General features: G+C 37.3%; 2 protein-coding genes across 2 annotated transcripts in view; both read left to right on the top strand.

Moving 5' to 3' along the window:
- The window catches only part of med14 (mediator complex subunit 14), a 113,268-nt gene extending 111,077 nt beyond the window's left edge, over window positions 1-2,191 (top strand). The window contains exon 31 of the mRNA XM_060833550.1: window positions 1,663-2,191. Within this exon, the coding sequence (XP_060689533.1) occupies window positions 1,663-1,736 (74 nt within the window). The 3' untranslated portion in view covers window positions 1,737-2,191. The remainder of the gene's footprint in view (window positions 1-1,662) is intronic.
- A 5,705-nt stretch (window positions 2,192-7,896) lies between these two features.
- The window catches only part of LOC132820762 (uncharacterized protein CXorf38-like), a 51,440-nt gene continuing 46,534 nt past the window's right edge, over window positions 7,897-12,802 (top strand). Inside the window, exon 1 of the mRNA XM_060833054.1 lies at window positions 7,897-8,195. Within this exon, the coding sequence (XP_060689037.1) occupies window positions 7,992-8,195 (204 nt within the window). The 5' untranslated portion in view covers window positions 7,897-7,991. The remainder of the gene's footprint in view (window positions 8,196-12,802) is intronic.

Here is a 12,802-nt window from a genome sequence, read left to right as displayed (position 1 = left end):
AAACCTTCACAGAACTTAGCCACATTTATGCATTTATGCTTTAAACTCTAAATCCAAAAAAATGTAGTAATGCATATAACACCTTCCACAACACAAGTTACAGTCATGCTTTGAAAATGCCAGGAAATGACTATCTGCACAGAAAAGAACCTAATTATCTCTGCAGTGTTCAATGGCAAAGAATCATAGGCTTGTGCAGCGCAGAAACAAACCCTTTAGTTCAACTCGTCAATGCCAACCAGATATCCTAAATTAATCTAGTCCCATTTGCCAGCATTTGGCCCATATCCCTCTGAAACCTTTCTATTCATATATCCATCCAGATGCCTTTTAAATGTGGTAATTGTGCTAGCCTCCACCACTTCCTCTGACAGCTCACTCCATACACGTCACCACACTGTGCACAAAAAGGTTGCTTCTAAGGTCCCTCCTGTCTTTCCTCTCTCACCTTAAATCTACGCCCTTTAGTTTTGGGCTTCTCTACCGCAGGAAAAAGACTTTGGCTATTTACCCTATTCATGTCCCTCATGAATTATACACCTCTATAAGGTCCCCTCTCAACCGTCAAATGTTCTATGGAAAATAACCCCAGCTGTTAGGCTGAATTCCTCCAATTTCGGCAACATCCTTGTAAATCTTTTCTGCACCTTTTCAAGTTTCACAACAATTTTCTTATAGTAGGGAGACCAGAATTCTAAAAATGGCCTAACCAATATCCCGTACAGCTGCAACATGACATCCCAACTCCTATGTTCAATGTGCTGACTAATAAAGGCAAGCATATCAAATACCATCTCCACTGCTGTCTACTTGTCACTCCACCTTCAATGAACTATAAACCTGCAGCCCAAGGTCCCTTTGCCATTGTTGAATCCATTATCAAGAACACCCTGGAAATTACAAGGAGCTTAACTAGAGGCCACAAAGTTCTGTGGCCACAAGAGCAGGTCAGCTTTAGGGAACACGAATGCATTGAGTTCCCCTTCCAACACCTTGAAGCCTGTCTATTTGCAAGAGACTAGTTGAAGCCTATTTAAAATTCCCCACTTGCCTTGATCTGTGAAGCTAAAACAATATTCAAGCTGAACACCATCCTGGACAAACCTTGATTGGGACTGTATCTAACACCTTTAACACTTAGTCCCTTCAACAACTCGCCAAAGGGTGTCCTTCATGTGGAGAAAAAGGATAAGTATATCATTTGGTGGACAGTATGTGATGCAAAATAAAATTAATTATCAAAATCATGCTCCAGTGTGACGAGAGCATGATATAATTTCTCCTTCAACACCCTCACGACTGTCGGGTTCTCCTATCTAGAAAGATGAGCTGTTTATGCATGGGAGCACCACCACCTGTATATCCCCCTTAAAACCACACACTATTCCAACTTGGAGATAAGTTGCCATTCCTTCACTGTTACTAGGTCAATATCCTAAACTCCTTTTCTAACTGTAAATGTAACTCCACTGCAAAGGTTCAAGAAGGTGACTGACCACCACTTTTACCAAGGGCAGTTAGGGATGGGAAGAAATGCTAGCACAGTTACTGTTGCACAGATCCCATAAATGAACAAAAAAAAACTTTATTGTTATCTTAATCTGGTGGTCATTTACCTCACTCTATTGTACTCTTTTTAAAATAATTATGTTACTTTTTCAGGTGACTGCACAATCTATGCAGCAGTGAGGGATTTGATGGCAAATCTAACACTGCCCCCTGGGGGTCGACAGTAACACTACAGACTGCCTTAGGGTGTCCTTCATGTGGAGAAAAAGGATTGAGTACAATGTTATTCGGTGGACAGTATGTGATGCAAAATGAAATTAATTATCAAAATCATGCTCCAATGTGACTTGAGAGCGTGATATAATTTATTCTTCAGGGATGAACTTCTTCCATTAAAAGATACATTCATTACTTTGTTTACCTGCTGTTATATAGTGTATTTTATAAACTGCATTTCAAACAAATATAAATCCCAAAAGACTCCTGTTTGGTTGATTTAGATTTAACCATAGTATAGTATTTACAAGGAGAAGATCATTAGATTATGATGATGCCAAGAATATTTTTTAGAGAATGCAAATCTGTCAATTTTCATATGTTCTGGCATAATAGCTTAAGTTTTATTAATTTTCAATTTCATTTGTTACATTGGTTATTGTAAATTGTGAAACTTTAATGGAGCTGTATTTTATTATGACTGCTTTAAATCTTTTCATAAAATTTGAGTTCTTTGGTCATATTGCCTCAGAAACAATATTTAATAAACAAGCAAATAAAATCACCATCCCATCTAACACCTTTATTCAAACAACATTGACAATATGTACAGCATAATTTTGGTTGTATAATTCCAATAGATACTTTTCTTCTATCCCCCCATTATCTTTTCTGAAAATATTCCAAATATTGAGGTGAGTATTTCTGTTTTATTTTCATAGCTACTTTACTTAACAGTAACTTTGACAGGTACAACTTCAAAACAATTAATTTATTTTGATAGGGTGATGTTTAAAAGGCTGTTTATCAAATTTTTTTGTTTAAAGTTGTATTTCTTTGTTCTAAACATAGCTGTTGAAGTTATTTTAAATACCTGTTACATTTTTTCTTAAGGTTAACTCTGAATTCCTTCATGTTCATTGTGGTGCTTTTGCTTTCTTAAGCAGCAGCATCAATTTGCTCCATTCTCCAATCTCAGCATCATTTCTTCATTCCTGCTATTCTATACACAATGCATTTTTCAGTCTTTTCTCGCTGTCCTTGAATGCTGTACTTCTTTCAGTCACTAGTTCTTTTGCTCTCTTGTTTTTCAGACTACCTTCCCTTCCTGTCAACCCGTGCTTGAGTCCTCAGTCAAACTAATCATGCTTTTATTTTGTCTCTCATCATGCTCTGACCCATTGTCACTCTCTTTTCTTCGTCTTGAGGAGCAATCTCAATGCCCTGTGCTTCATTCTCAGTTTTTAGCTCCACTCCATTCCCCCACCGCATGTTTGTTGGAGGTGACATCACTGACTTCCTTCCCAGACACCTGTCACAACATACTGGTTTTGGTCTGTAAATGAACAACGGTAGAACAGTTTCCTCTACAGCATTAAATTACTTCTCAAGGATCTGGCTGCTGTTCTTACTGAGAATGATTATATTGACACTGTCTTGTTGTTCGATAGAAACTTGATTTATAGTTGTCACTTGTCTCTATTACTGAAAGTGATTCACTTGACATTATTTTACACCATCTGAAAAGTTTCCATATATTTTGGTACCAAGCTGAAATTTACAAGGTGTTATACCATAGAAATAGAAATATAAACATTCCTGCCTTTCCAGGGTGACATGCACAGAGTCGATGCCAAGTATGAGATTTGAAAAAGTACTTTTGATTGGGGCAAGTGACAGTTGAAGAGAACTATTAAACAGTGGGAGTCAAAGGTGGAGTTACGGGGGAATGTATTCCAGAAGACTAACCACAATGATAAAAGTAGGAGAATGTTCCCAAGGATAGAGGAAATTTATGGATGACTTTGAAGTTAAGGATTTGGATCATAAAACCAAGACAAAGAACATCAGATGCTTGAAATCTGAAATAAAAACTACCTGAAACATTCAGCAGGTCATACAGAATTTACAAAGAGAACAAGACAGCTTTTTTTTCAGGCATGAACCTTTCGTCAGAATTGGAAACTATTAAAGCTAAAGTGTCTCTAAAAATAACAAATAGATTAAAGGCCATGGGTAGATTTGGGAGACAACACTCACTAAGAAGCCCAAGTAAGCAAGAAATACTGGCATTTGAGACATCTGAATTCAGGATGATGTGGTAAGGCATATAGAAATGGAAGGATGAAAAAAATGATGAGCAAGACCAAAACCAGTCACTTTGTTACCTGAAAACAAATTCCAAAGACAGCATTGGCCACAAGGTTTAAGTGGAAAGTAGCAAGGAGGTAGGCATCACATTTACTATGAAAATGAAGCCATTGGGAAAAATCATCATTTGCTCTTCCTGTTTTTTCTAGGAGAATACCATAATTGGTAAATCCAGCACATTAGGTTTGAAGAATTACATACAATTTGCTGTCTCATTGGGAAAGTACTGTATGAATCCTTGAGAATGATAGTGTGGAAAGGTATGTTTAGACAGATGCTGAGAAGAGAATATTTGTTTTTTGGCAGTGTTAAGTTGCAAGCAGAAAATTCTATATTAAATAAAGAAAATCACGTGGAGGAAAGTGCAGACAAGGTTGCCCTTGTAATGGTAAAGTAGGGACCATAAGATATACGAGCAGAAATAAGGCCATTCAATCATGGCTGATAAGTTTCTCAACTCCATTCTCCCACCTTCTCCTCATAACCTTTGATCCCCTTAACAATCAGCAACTATCTCTGATTATATTTAAGACAATGAACTGGTCTCCACAGCCTACAGTGGCAATGAATTCCATAGATTCATAAATCTCTGGCTGAAGACATTTCTTCTCATCTCCATTCTAAAGGGTCTTCCTTGTAGTCTAAGGCTGTGCTCCTGCTAATGGAAACATCTTCCCAATGTCTAGTCTGTCCAGGTCTTTCTGTTGTAAGTTTCAATTAGATCCCCCCACCCATCCTTATAAAATCCATTGAGTACAGACCCAGAGTCTTCATATGTTAAGCCTTTCATTTATGGGATTATTCTTGTGAACATCCTCTGGACCCGCTCCAACACCAGTACATCCTTCCTGAAATATGGGACTAAAGTGTATAAAGTCGGATGCTCTTGGAGGGAAATCCTTGACTGGGAAAATAAATTTTCAGATCACTAGCTTCTGTGTTCCACCTAAATTAGAGCTTGACCAAAAGGGGACCATAGGGGTGAGAGTGCAAACTGCAGCATTTTAAATGAGCTATTGTTTGTAATGGGGGAAGATGTCAGCGAGATGTTAATTTGATCATTGTGAAACATATGTAATGTACTTTTTGAATAAACCTTTTCAGGCATTGAATATATTGGCCCAGATATTATGGCAGTACTACTGATGAAAACAGTCAGCATTCACTGTCATCACACTCCTTTGAAATTGAAATTGACAACAACTTCTAGAATTTGCGCACACCTAATTCAATGCACAAATATCCCACCTCACCCCACCTAACTGCAATCAAGTTAAAAACCAATAAATACAATGAATTATTTTCACCACTGGTCACAATTTATTAATCTTGAAAAATGCTCCTTGTTATGAGGTGTCACTAGATTTTTAATGGTGTACCTATTCCAAACTGCTTCATTGTCCCTGAAAAACGATTATATTTGTGTAATGTCAAATTAGTCCATGATGATACATTCATTTTGCTAATTTTAAAATTTTATTTATGATCTTTCAGATTTGACATAATCCTGTTTGTATGTCCCATCATTTATTATGGTCTGTAAAGTTGTTAATTAAAAGTGAAAATTTCAATGTGTTTTATTTCCTGGTTTTCTGTTCAAGAATATTTCATTGGAATTGGTAACTTATTCTGTTTTATGATATCATTGTTAGACACTTGGAGAATTTCTTGACTTGACACCAGGTTTAAACTGACGTTGAAAAAGCATCAATTCATGCTAAAATTATGCTGCTAACTCCGAAAACAGCTGTTGTTTACAATTAAAATCCTTGTGAAAATTGTGGTTAAGCCTTTCATGGGAAAATATTGTTAAATGGGTTTTTTCAACATCGACATGTTTTAATTGAATGGTTCTTTATTGTGTACTTTACCTTGCCCAAAACAATGGCCCTCATAAATATATATTTTGCATATATTAAAGAAGAAAAAAATCCAGATTTTTCTACAAAATCTTGTACAATTTAAAAAGATTTGTTCTATTCTAAAATTGCTATTTTGAAAAAATTGTTTTTGAACAAAACTTTTATTTTTTTAGTTTTTAAATGCAGCAAATAAATTATACAAGATTTTTTTTGGAGGAAAAATACTAGGAAAGTAATATGTGACACTTAGAGTGGAGTAAAAGCTTTGCTTTCATAGTCAAAAGTAATGAAAAAGCATTAGCCACCCACAAACATCTTATTACCTGTGGTATGGATTTTCACTTTCTCAACATCTGTTTAAATTTGTCTTCCTCTGCCAGTTAATCATAATTCCTAATTTTAATTAATACAACTTTCCCACCTTGACAGTAATTCTAAATCTGAATAGGTGTAATGTAAAAGCAGAGGCAATTCTTAAATGTTGATGTTTTCATCTAAATTTCAATTTTTCAAATCACTTTTTAGAAGTATCCATATTTATTTGTATGGCTATTCTTTTTGGTGTACTTCAATTTTAAAATAAACATTTGTGTTTAACTTTCTAATTAATTTCTGCAATTATTCAAAGTTATGAATTCTATCAATATAATTTTTGATTGATGGAGTGATGAACCAATTTTGATGAACATGCTATTTGAGATGGTAATGAATAAAGAGACTAGATATATGGCATTATAAATGCAAACAATCTACCTTGGGGATGGATAAAATGTTCTGTTTCAGAAAAAAAAAGTGATAACGCTGTAAACCTTTTGAACGGAAATTGCTAGTAAGCCATGAAGCGAGCAATAACAGGTTTGGCGGTGGGAATGGAGGATGATAAAGGAGAGAAGACAGGTCGGAGGGATGAAGTGCAGAGCTGGTGAACTGAAGGTGAACGAAGGTAGGGAAAGAGGGGGACGGGTAGAAGGGGAGAGGATGGCAGGTGGGGTTTATTGAGGGGGGAGGGGTGCAGTAAAGTGGGAGAATGATGGGGCATGATCTTGTGCGGGTGACTGTTCAGAACACGAGCTTAGAATGTGATATAGCTTCCCAATTTTGAATGAAGTCCCCAAATGGCGCTTCGGTCAGTGCGATTCCTCCATCCAATTTAATTCCTTTTTAACACAAAAACGGGATACGATGAGGTAGCTAGCTCTGTCTTTCCAGAGGGCATTTGTAAAACAACAGTATTGTTGTGAGCACACGCAGGTCACATCAGATAAGGACAGCAAATACCTTTCTCTGACCTACAGTAGTTTAATGGTCACCTAGATTTATTAATTGATTGCGGCATGTGTATTGTATCTACTAGGAACAACCAAAGTAATACGCTGTTTCAGTTCATCAGCCAACCGCAGTCCTCCGTCCTAAAAGTTTATTCTTTTTCTCGTACACCAGTATTAAAGTTCCTGAATATTTTGGCAGTGTATACGTAAATCCCTGCCTCTAATTGCTTGATTTTCCGTCTTATCCACTGAATTTCCATTTTCCAATGAAGGTTACATTGTTTCGAAATAGTTTTATCGAACTTGACACATTAACTCAGCAGGTCTAGCAGCATCTGTTACTAAATTTCTCCAGCATTTTGTTTATTTTCATTGTAGCTATCCCCGAATTGTTGTTTTTGATGTGGAGGTGCCGGTGTTGGACTGGGGTGGAAAAGGTCAGAAGTCACAACACCAGGTTAAAGTCCGGGAGGTTTATTTGAAAGTACAAGCTTTCGGAGCGCTGGTCCTTCAGCAGTTAAAGTGACTTTGTCGTTTTTGAAATCGAAATGTTCTACACTGAGATACACATCCCACTTTCCGCCAACCTCGATTGCATTGGCCTTTTTTTTGGGTAAAAAAAATCAAATGTGGGCGACATACGTAGAATAGAAATTAGAATAACATTGCACAAAAAAAACATCAAGGATGCGCGGCTTAGCTGTAATGTACAGGGTAAGAAAAAAAAATTAAAGAAGGGCTAATTTTCATCTAATCTGTGTGACTCAAACATCGAACTCAAGTCCGAATAGAAAACCAGGTCCATACTTTGGAATTCGCAGGTTGTTGGAAGTGTTGTTCTATTTTGAATGAGGTGCTCTCAATCTCACTTCCGCATGTGGTGGCTCTGTGTTTGCGTGCGCAGCCTGCCCGATGTACCCGAGATTGGATTGAAAACCAGAGTCTGATCACATTTAAAACGACATTTATTCTTTTATTTGCAAGAATGCAGTCGGAGCTGCGTATTCGTCTTAACGACGGCGGATATAAAAACTGGATCAAGGCAGGCTTCTGTCTGCAGAAAATACGAGATTGTCTGATTGGTTTTGTAATCAGCGAAATGGAGAAATTCCACCAATTTCTCCTTCACAATAACTCGGTGCTGCGGCGAGAAATTTGCAAGAATTCTTGCCGTCCCCAAGGAACGAAAGTGAGTAAAATAAAGCCAAGGAACTACATATCTTTGCACATAAGGAAACAAGCAGGATTGGAACTATCAACTGTATGTTTTGTACCGTCAAAATGAAAGCTTTACTCTTCATCTTTTAGCACTTTCTGAAGTATTTTATTTCCTGTTGAGTATAAAGTCAGGCACTTTATATTTCAGTGAAATAATTCCATGTACAGTATCCAGGGATTCGATTTGGGATTTATTGTCCCGAGCTGTTGGGAAAATATGGGAATGTAAAACTACAAATCTTTTCATCGAGCTTCCACTTTAGGTCGTCGAGATAAAACCGCAGATGTATACATCATAATATATCAAGGATAGGCTTTCTGTCGTAAAGTTGCATTTTTACGGCAAGGCCAGGCCTACCTCCCAGTTAAACTGTAGTTGGAGTATTGAAATATAGTTTTGCCATCACCGAGGAAGAGGAGATAAAGGTTTGCCCTCATCGATGGCCAACGTATATCTACAAATGGATAAGAAAAGAATTCCATAGGTGCCAGGGTAAAGTTTTGGGGAGATGTCCTGCTGGGAGGAGAATGGGAAAGAGTATATTATTAGTATCTGAAATTCAATTATCGAATGATTTGACTTATAAACAAGGTGGATAAAATCAGCATGGAGCATTGCCATACCACTGGACTGATTTGAACACAGTTGCAAAGAAAGTAGATTCAAGAGAGTGCAGGGAGACAGTTTATGGTTGCACTGCCAAACTTTATCTCATGGTTCAGCAGCATTTCAGAGTTGACCAGAAACCTGCAGAAATTGATTCAGGAGTCCAATAGAAATGTGGTCTCAGATATTGGCAAAATGCACATTATCATGAAAACTTTCTATTTAAATATTAACTTCATACTTTCCACCACTTATATAAAGGAACAATGTAAGCAGGAGGATGAAATTGCATTATGACAAACTTACATTGTCAATGTTTATGATAATGATGGAAATTAAAATTTATCATGGCAATATAAATGTTATTGACCATCACACAGAGTGACTGGTAGTCCCCTGGAGACTTATAATCTCATTAATGATATTCATGGATTGCCCTTTGTTATTTGAATGCCATGTGTCCTTGTCAGTCAGAATCTGGACACTGTCCAGGTCTGCATTTGTCTGCCTCTGTCCATTCATTACAAGAGAGGTAATTAATAGAGCTGGACACTGGAATCATCAACAAACAGATGAACTCTTATCCCTTATGTCATGATGGGAAATTTTTAAAATTAATTCATGGGATGTGTGTTTTTCTATCATTGATTGCCCATCCTAGTTACCCATGAGAAGGTGGTGGTGAACTGCTGCCTTGAACCATTGCTGTCCATTTGGCATATATAGACCTACATGACATCACAAGGAAGTTCCAGAATTTTCACCCAGCAACACGGAATAAATGGCAATATATTGCCAAGTCAGGATGATAAGTGACTTGGAGGGGAATTTCCATGTATCTGCTGTCTATATCCTTCTAGATGGTAGTGCTCATGGGTTAAGATATTGCTGTCAAAGAACCCTTATTGACTTCAGTAGTTGAAGCTGTTGGTACTTAGAATGATGTCCTGAGGACACCCCAGCAGCAATGTCTTGGAAGTGTGGTTAGTCCCATAATTGATCATTGACTTCCTTGGTATTGAGCCACTAAACAGTTGCATTTCTTATCCCTCACTCATCTCAGTTTTATGAGTTATTTGATATCATTTGTGACATGATGTTTTGACTTTATTAGTAGCTGTTCCAACTAGTTGAACTGTTGCTATATATTAGGTCACAGCATAGAATTACTTTTTTCCAGTTCCCAAGGTAATCAGTTAAGATTAATCAGCATGATCCATAAGTCAGTTTCTTAAATATTGATTTATTATCAAAATAGAGCTTATTCAATTAATATGCAATAAAAGTTAGTTACATAGAAGAATAAATGTGTATCCTTCTAAATATCCCAAAATGTACACATAAACAATAATCAACACAGTCCAGAAATCTGCATGAACTGAAAGGTGCTGGAAAATTATTTTTTCATGCTAGTGACAGAGGGGGAAGAGGAGCAAGTGCAACAGATTGTAAGGGTTGTCCCAGAGACAAAGGGATGATTAACGGTGGTAAAGTGAAGATTCAGATGTGAAAGGAAGAAAAATGGGTACTCTGAAAAAATGCATAACGTTAGAAGCATAAAAAATAGGAGAAGTGGGCCATTCAGCCCTTTGAGCCTGCTCCTCCATTCTTTGTGACCATGGCTGAGTATTCAACTCAATAGGCTATTCCCCCTTTTTTCCTATATTCTTTGATCCCTTTAGGCCCAGGTGCTTTTTGAAATCATACAATGTTTTGGTCTCTGAAGGATCACTGGACCCAAAACGTTGACTCTAGTTTCTGTCCACACATGTTGCCAGACCTGCTGCGTTTCTTCAGTAATTTCTGTTTTCATGGTTTTGCCTCGACTAATCTCTGCAGTAGCAAATTGCACATGCTAACCACTCTCTGGATGATGAAATTTTCCTTCATCTCAGTCCTAAATAGTTTACCCATATCCTTAGATTGTGACCCGTAGTTCTTGACTCTTTTGCCATTGGGAAGATCCTTCCTGCATCTATCAAGTCTAGTCCTGTTAGAATTTTATAAGTTTTCTTGAAGAATCCCCTCCTCAGTTCTCCAGAACTCCAGTGAAGATAGTCCTAACCAATCCAGTCTCTCCCCATACATCAGTCTCACCATCCCAAGAATCAGACTGGTAAACCTTTGCTGCATTCCCTCTAAAGCAAAAATAACCTGCCTTCTTGTTTTTGTTACCAAAGTAGGTAACCTCACAATTATCCACATTGTATTGCATCTGCCATGCATTTGTCGACTCACTAAGCTTGACTAAATAGTACTTAAGCCTCTCTGAAACTTCCCCACCCAGCTTTGTCATGTGTAAATTTGACAAGATTACATTTAGTTCCCCAAACTAAATCATTAATATATATTGTGAATAGCTGTGCTTCAAGCAATGATCTCTGTGGTACCTCACTAGTTTGCTCCCTGCCATTCGGAAAAAGATGTGTTCATTCTTAGTCTTTGTTTCCAACCAGTTTTCTATCCCTCTCAATCCATTAACCTCTGCACCCGATCTCATGTGGTTTATCTTTACACATTAATCTTTATGTGAGACTTTGCCAAAAGCCTTCTGAACGTCTAAATAAATCACATCCACTGACTATCTCTCATCAAATCTACTAGTCACATCCTTGAGATATTCCAACTGATTTGTCAAGCATCATTTCCCTTGCATAAATCTGTGTTGACTCTGTCTGATCCTGCCACTGTTTTCCAAGTGCTCTGCTATAAAACTTGCTTTAATGGATTTTAGCATTTTCTCCACTACAGATGTAAAGCTGACTGGTCTATAAATCCCAGTTTTCTTTCTACTGCCCTTTTTAAGTAGAGGAGTTACATAAGTTATCCTCCAATTGCAGGAAATGTTCTGATATCTATAGAATCTGGACAATAATCACCAATGCATCTATGATTTTTAGGACCACTTCCTTAGGTACTCTAGGATGTAGATTATCAGGCCCTCAGGTTTTAATGCCCTTCAATCCCTTCAATTTCCCTACTAATAGTAATTTACTTCTGTTCCTCTCTCTCACTAAACCTTGTGTTCCCCAACATTTCGGCTACGGTATTTGTGTGCACCGTTGTGAAGACAAAACGAAAATATGTATTCAGTTGGTTGGTTCTCTCTTTGTTTCCCACTATAAATTCACTGTTTCTGACTGCAAGAGACCTACATTTGTCTGCATTAATTTTCTTCTCTTCACATACCTATAGAAATTTTACATTCAGTTTTCATGTTACCTGCAAGCTTACTTTCGCACTCCGTTTTCCCTTTGTTCTTTCTTGCTGAATTCTAACCTGTTTCCACTCCTCAGGTCCATTATTATTTTAATTTTCTGGCCAGTTTGTCAGCCTATTCCTTGGATCTCATACTATCTCTAATTTCCCTTTGAAATCATGGTTTACTCACCTTTCCCTTTTTTCTTTTGTGCCACATATGAATGAATAATTATTGCAGTTCACCTATGCATTCTTTGAATGTTGCCTTTCTCCATTATCCCTTTAAGTAACGTTCCTCATTGTATCATAGCTAAAACCATGGAGCTACATAATTTTGCACATTGGAAACAGGCAGGAATTGAATTATTGACTGTATCCTTTGTAACATCCTTTCAAAAGCATTATTTCATTCATTTCTGAAAGGGGAAATAAAGATTTTTTTCACAGAGATTGGCTTTTTAAAAAATGTATGCTTTAGCCAATGTGTAATTTTTGGACGCTAAAGAATAAAGCACAGAATGTTCCAAATGTGCTTAAGTCACTAATAGAGTCGTAGAGATGCACAGCATGGAAATGGACCCTTAGTCTAACTCGTTTATGCCAACCAGATATCCTAAATTAATCTAGTCCCATTTGCCAGCACACGGCTCATATCCCTTCCTATCCAGATGTCTTTTAGATGTTGTAGTTGTACCAGCCTCCATCACTTCCTCTGGTAGCTCATTCTATACACACACCACCCTCTGCCTGAAATCTCACCCTAAATGTAT

The sequence above is a fragment of the Hemiscyllium ocellatum genome, chromosome 12 (genome assembly GCF_020745735.1).
Source record: "Hemiscyllium ocellatum isolate sHemOce1 chromosome 12, sHemOce1.pat.X.cur, whole genome shotgun sequence".
NCBI lineage: Eukaryota > Metazoa > Chordata > Chondrichthyes > Orectolobiformes > Hemiscylliidae > Hemiscyllium > Hemiscyllium ocellatum.
This window is presented reverse-complemented; position numbering and strand designations above follow the sequence as displayed.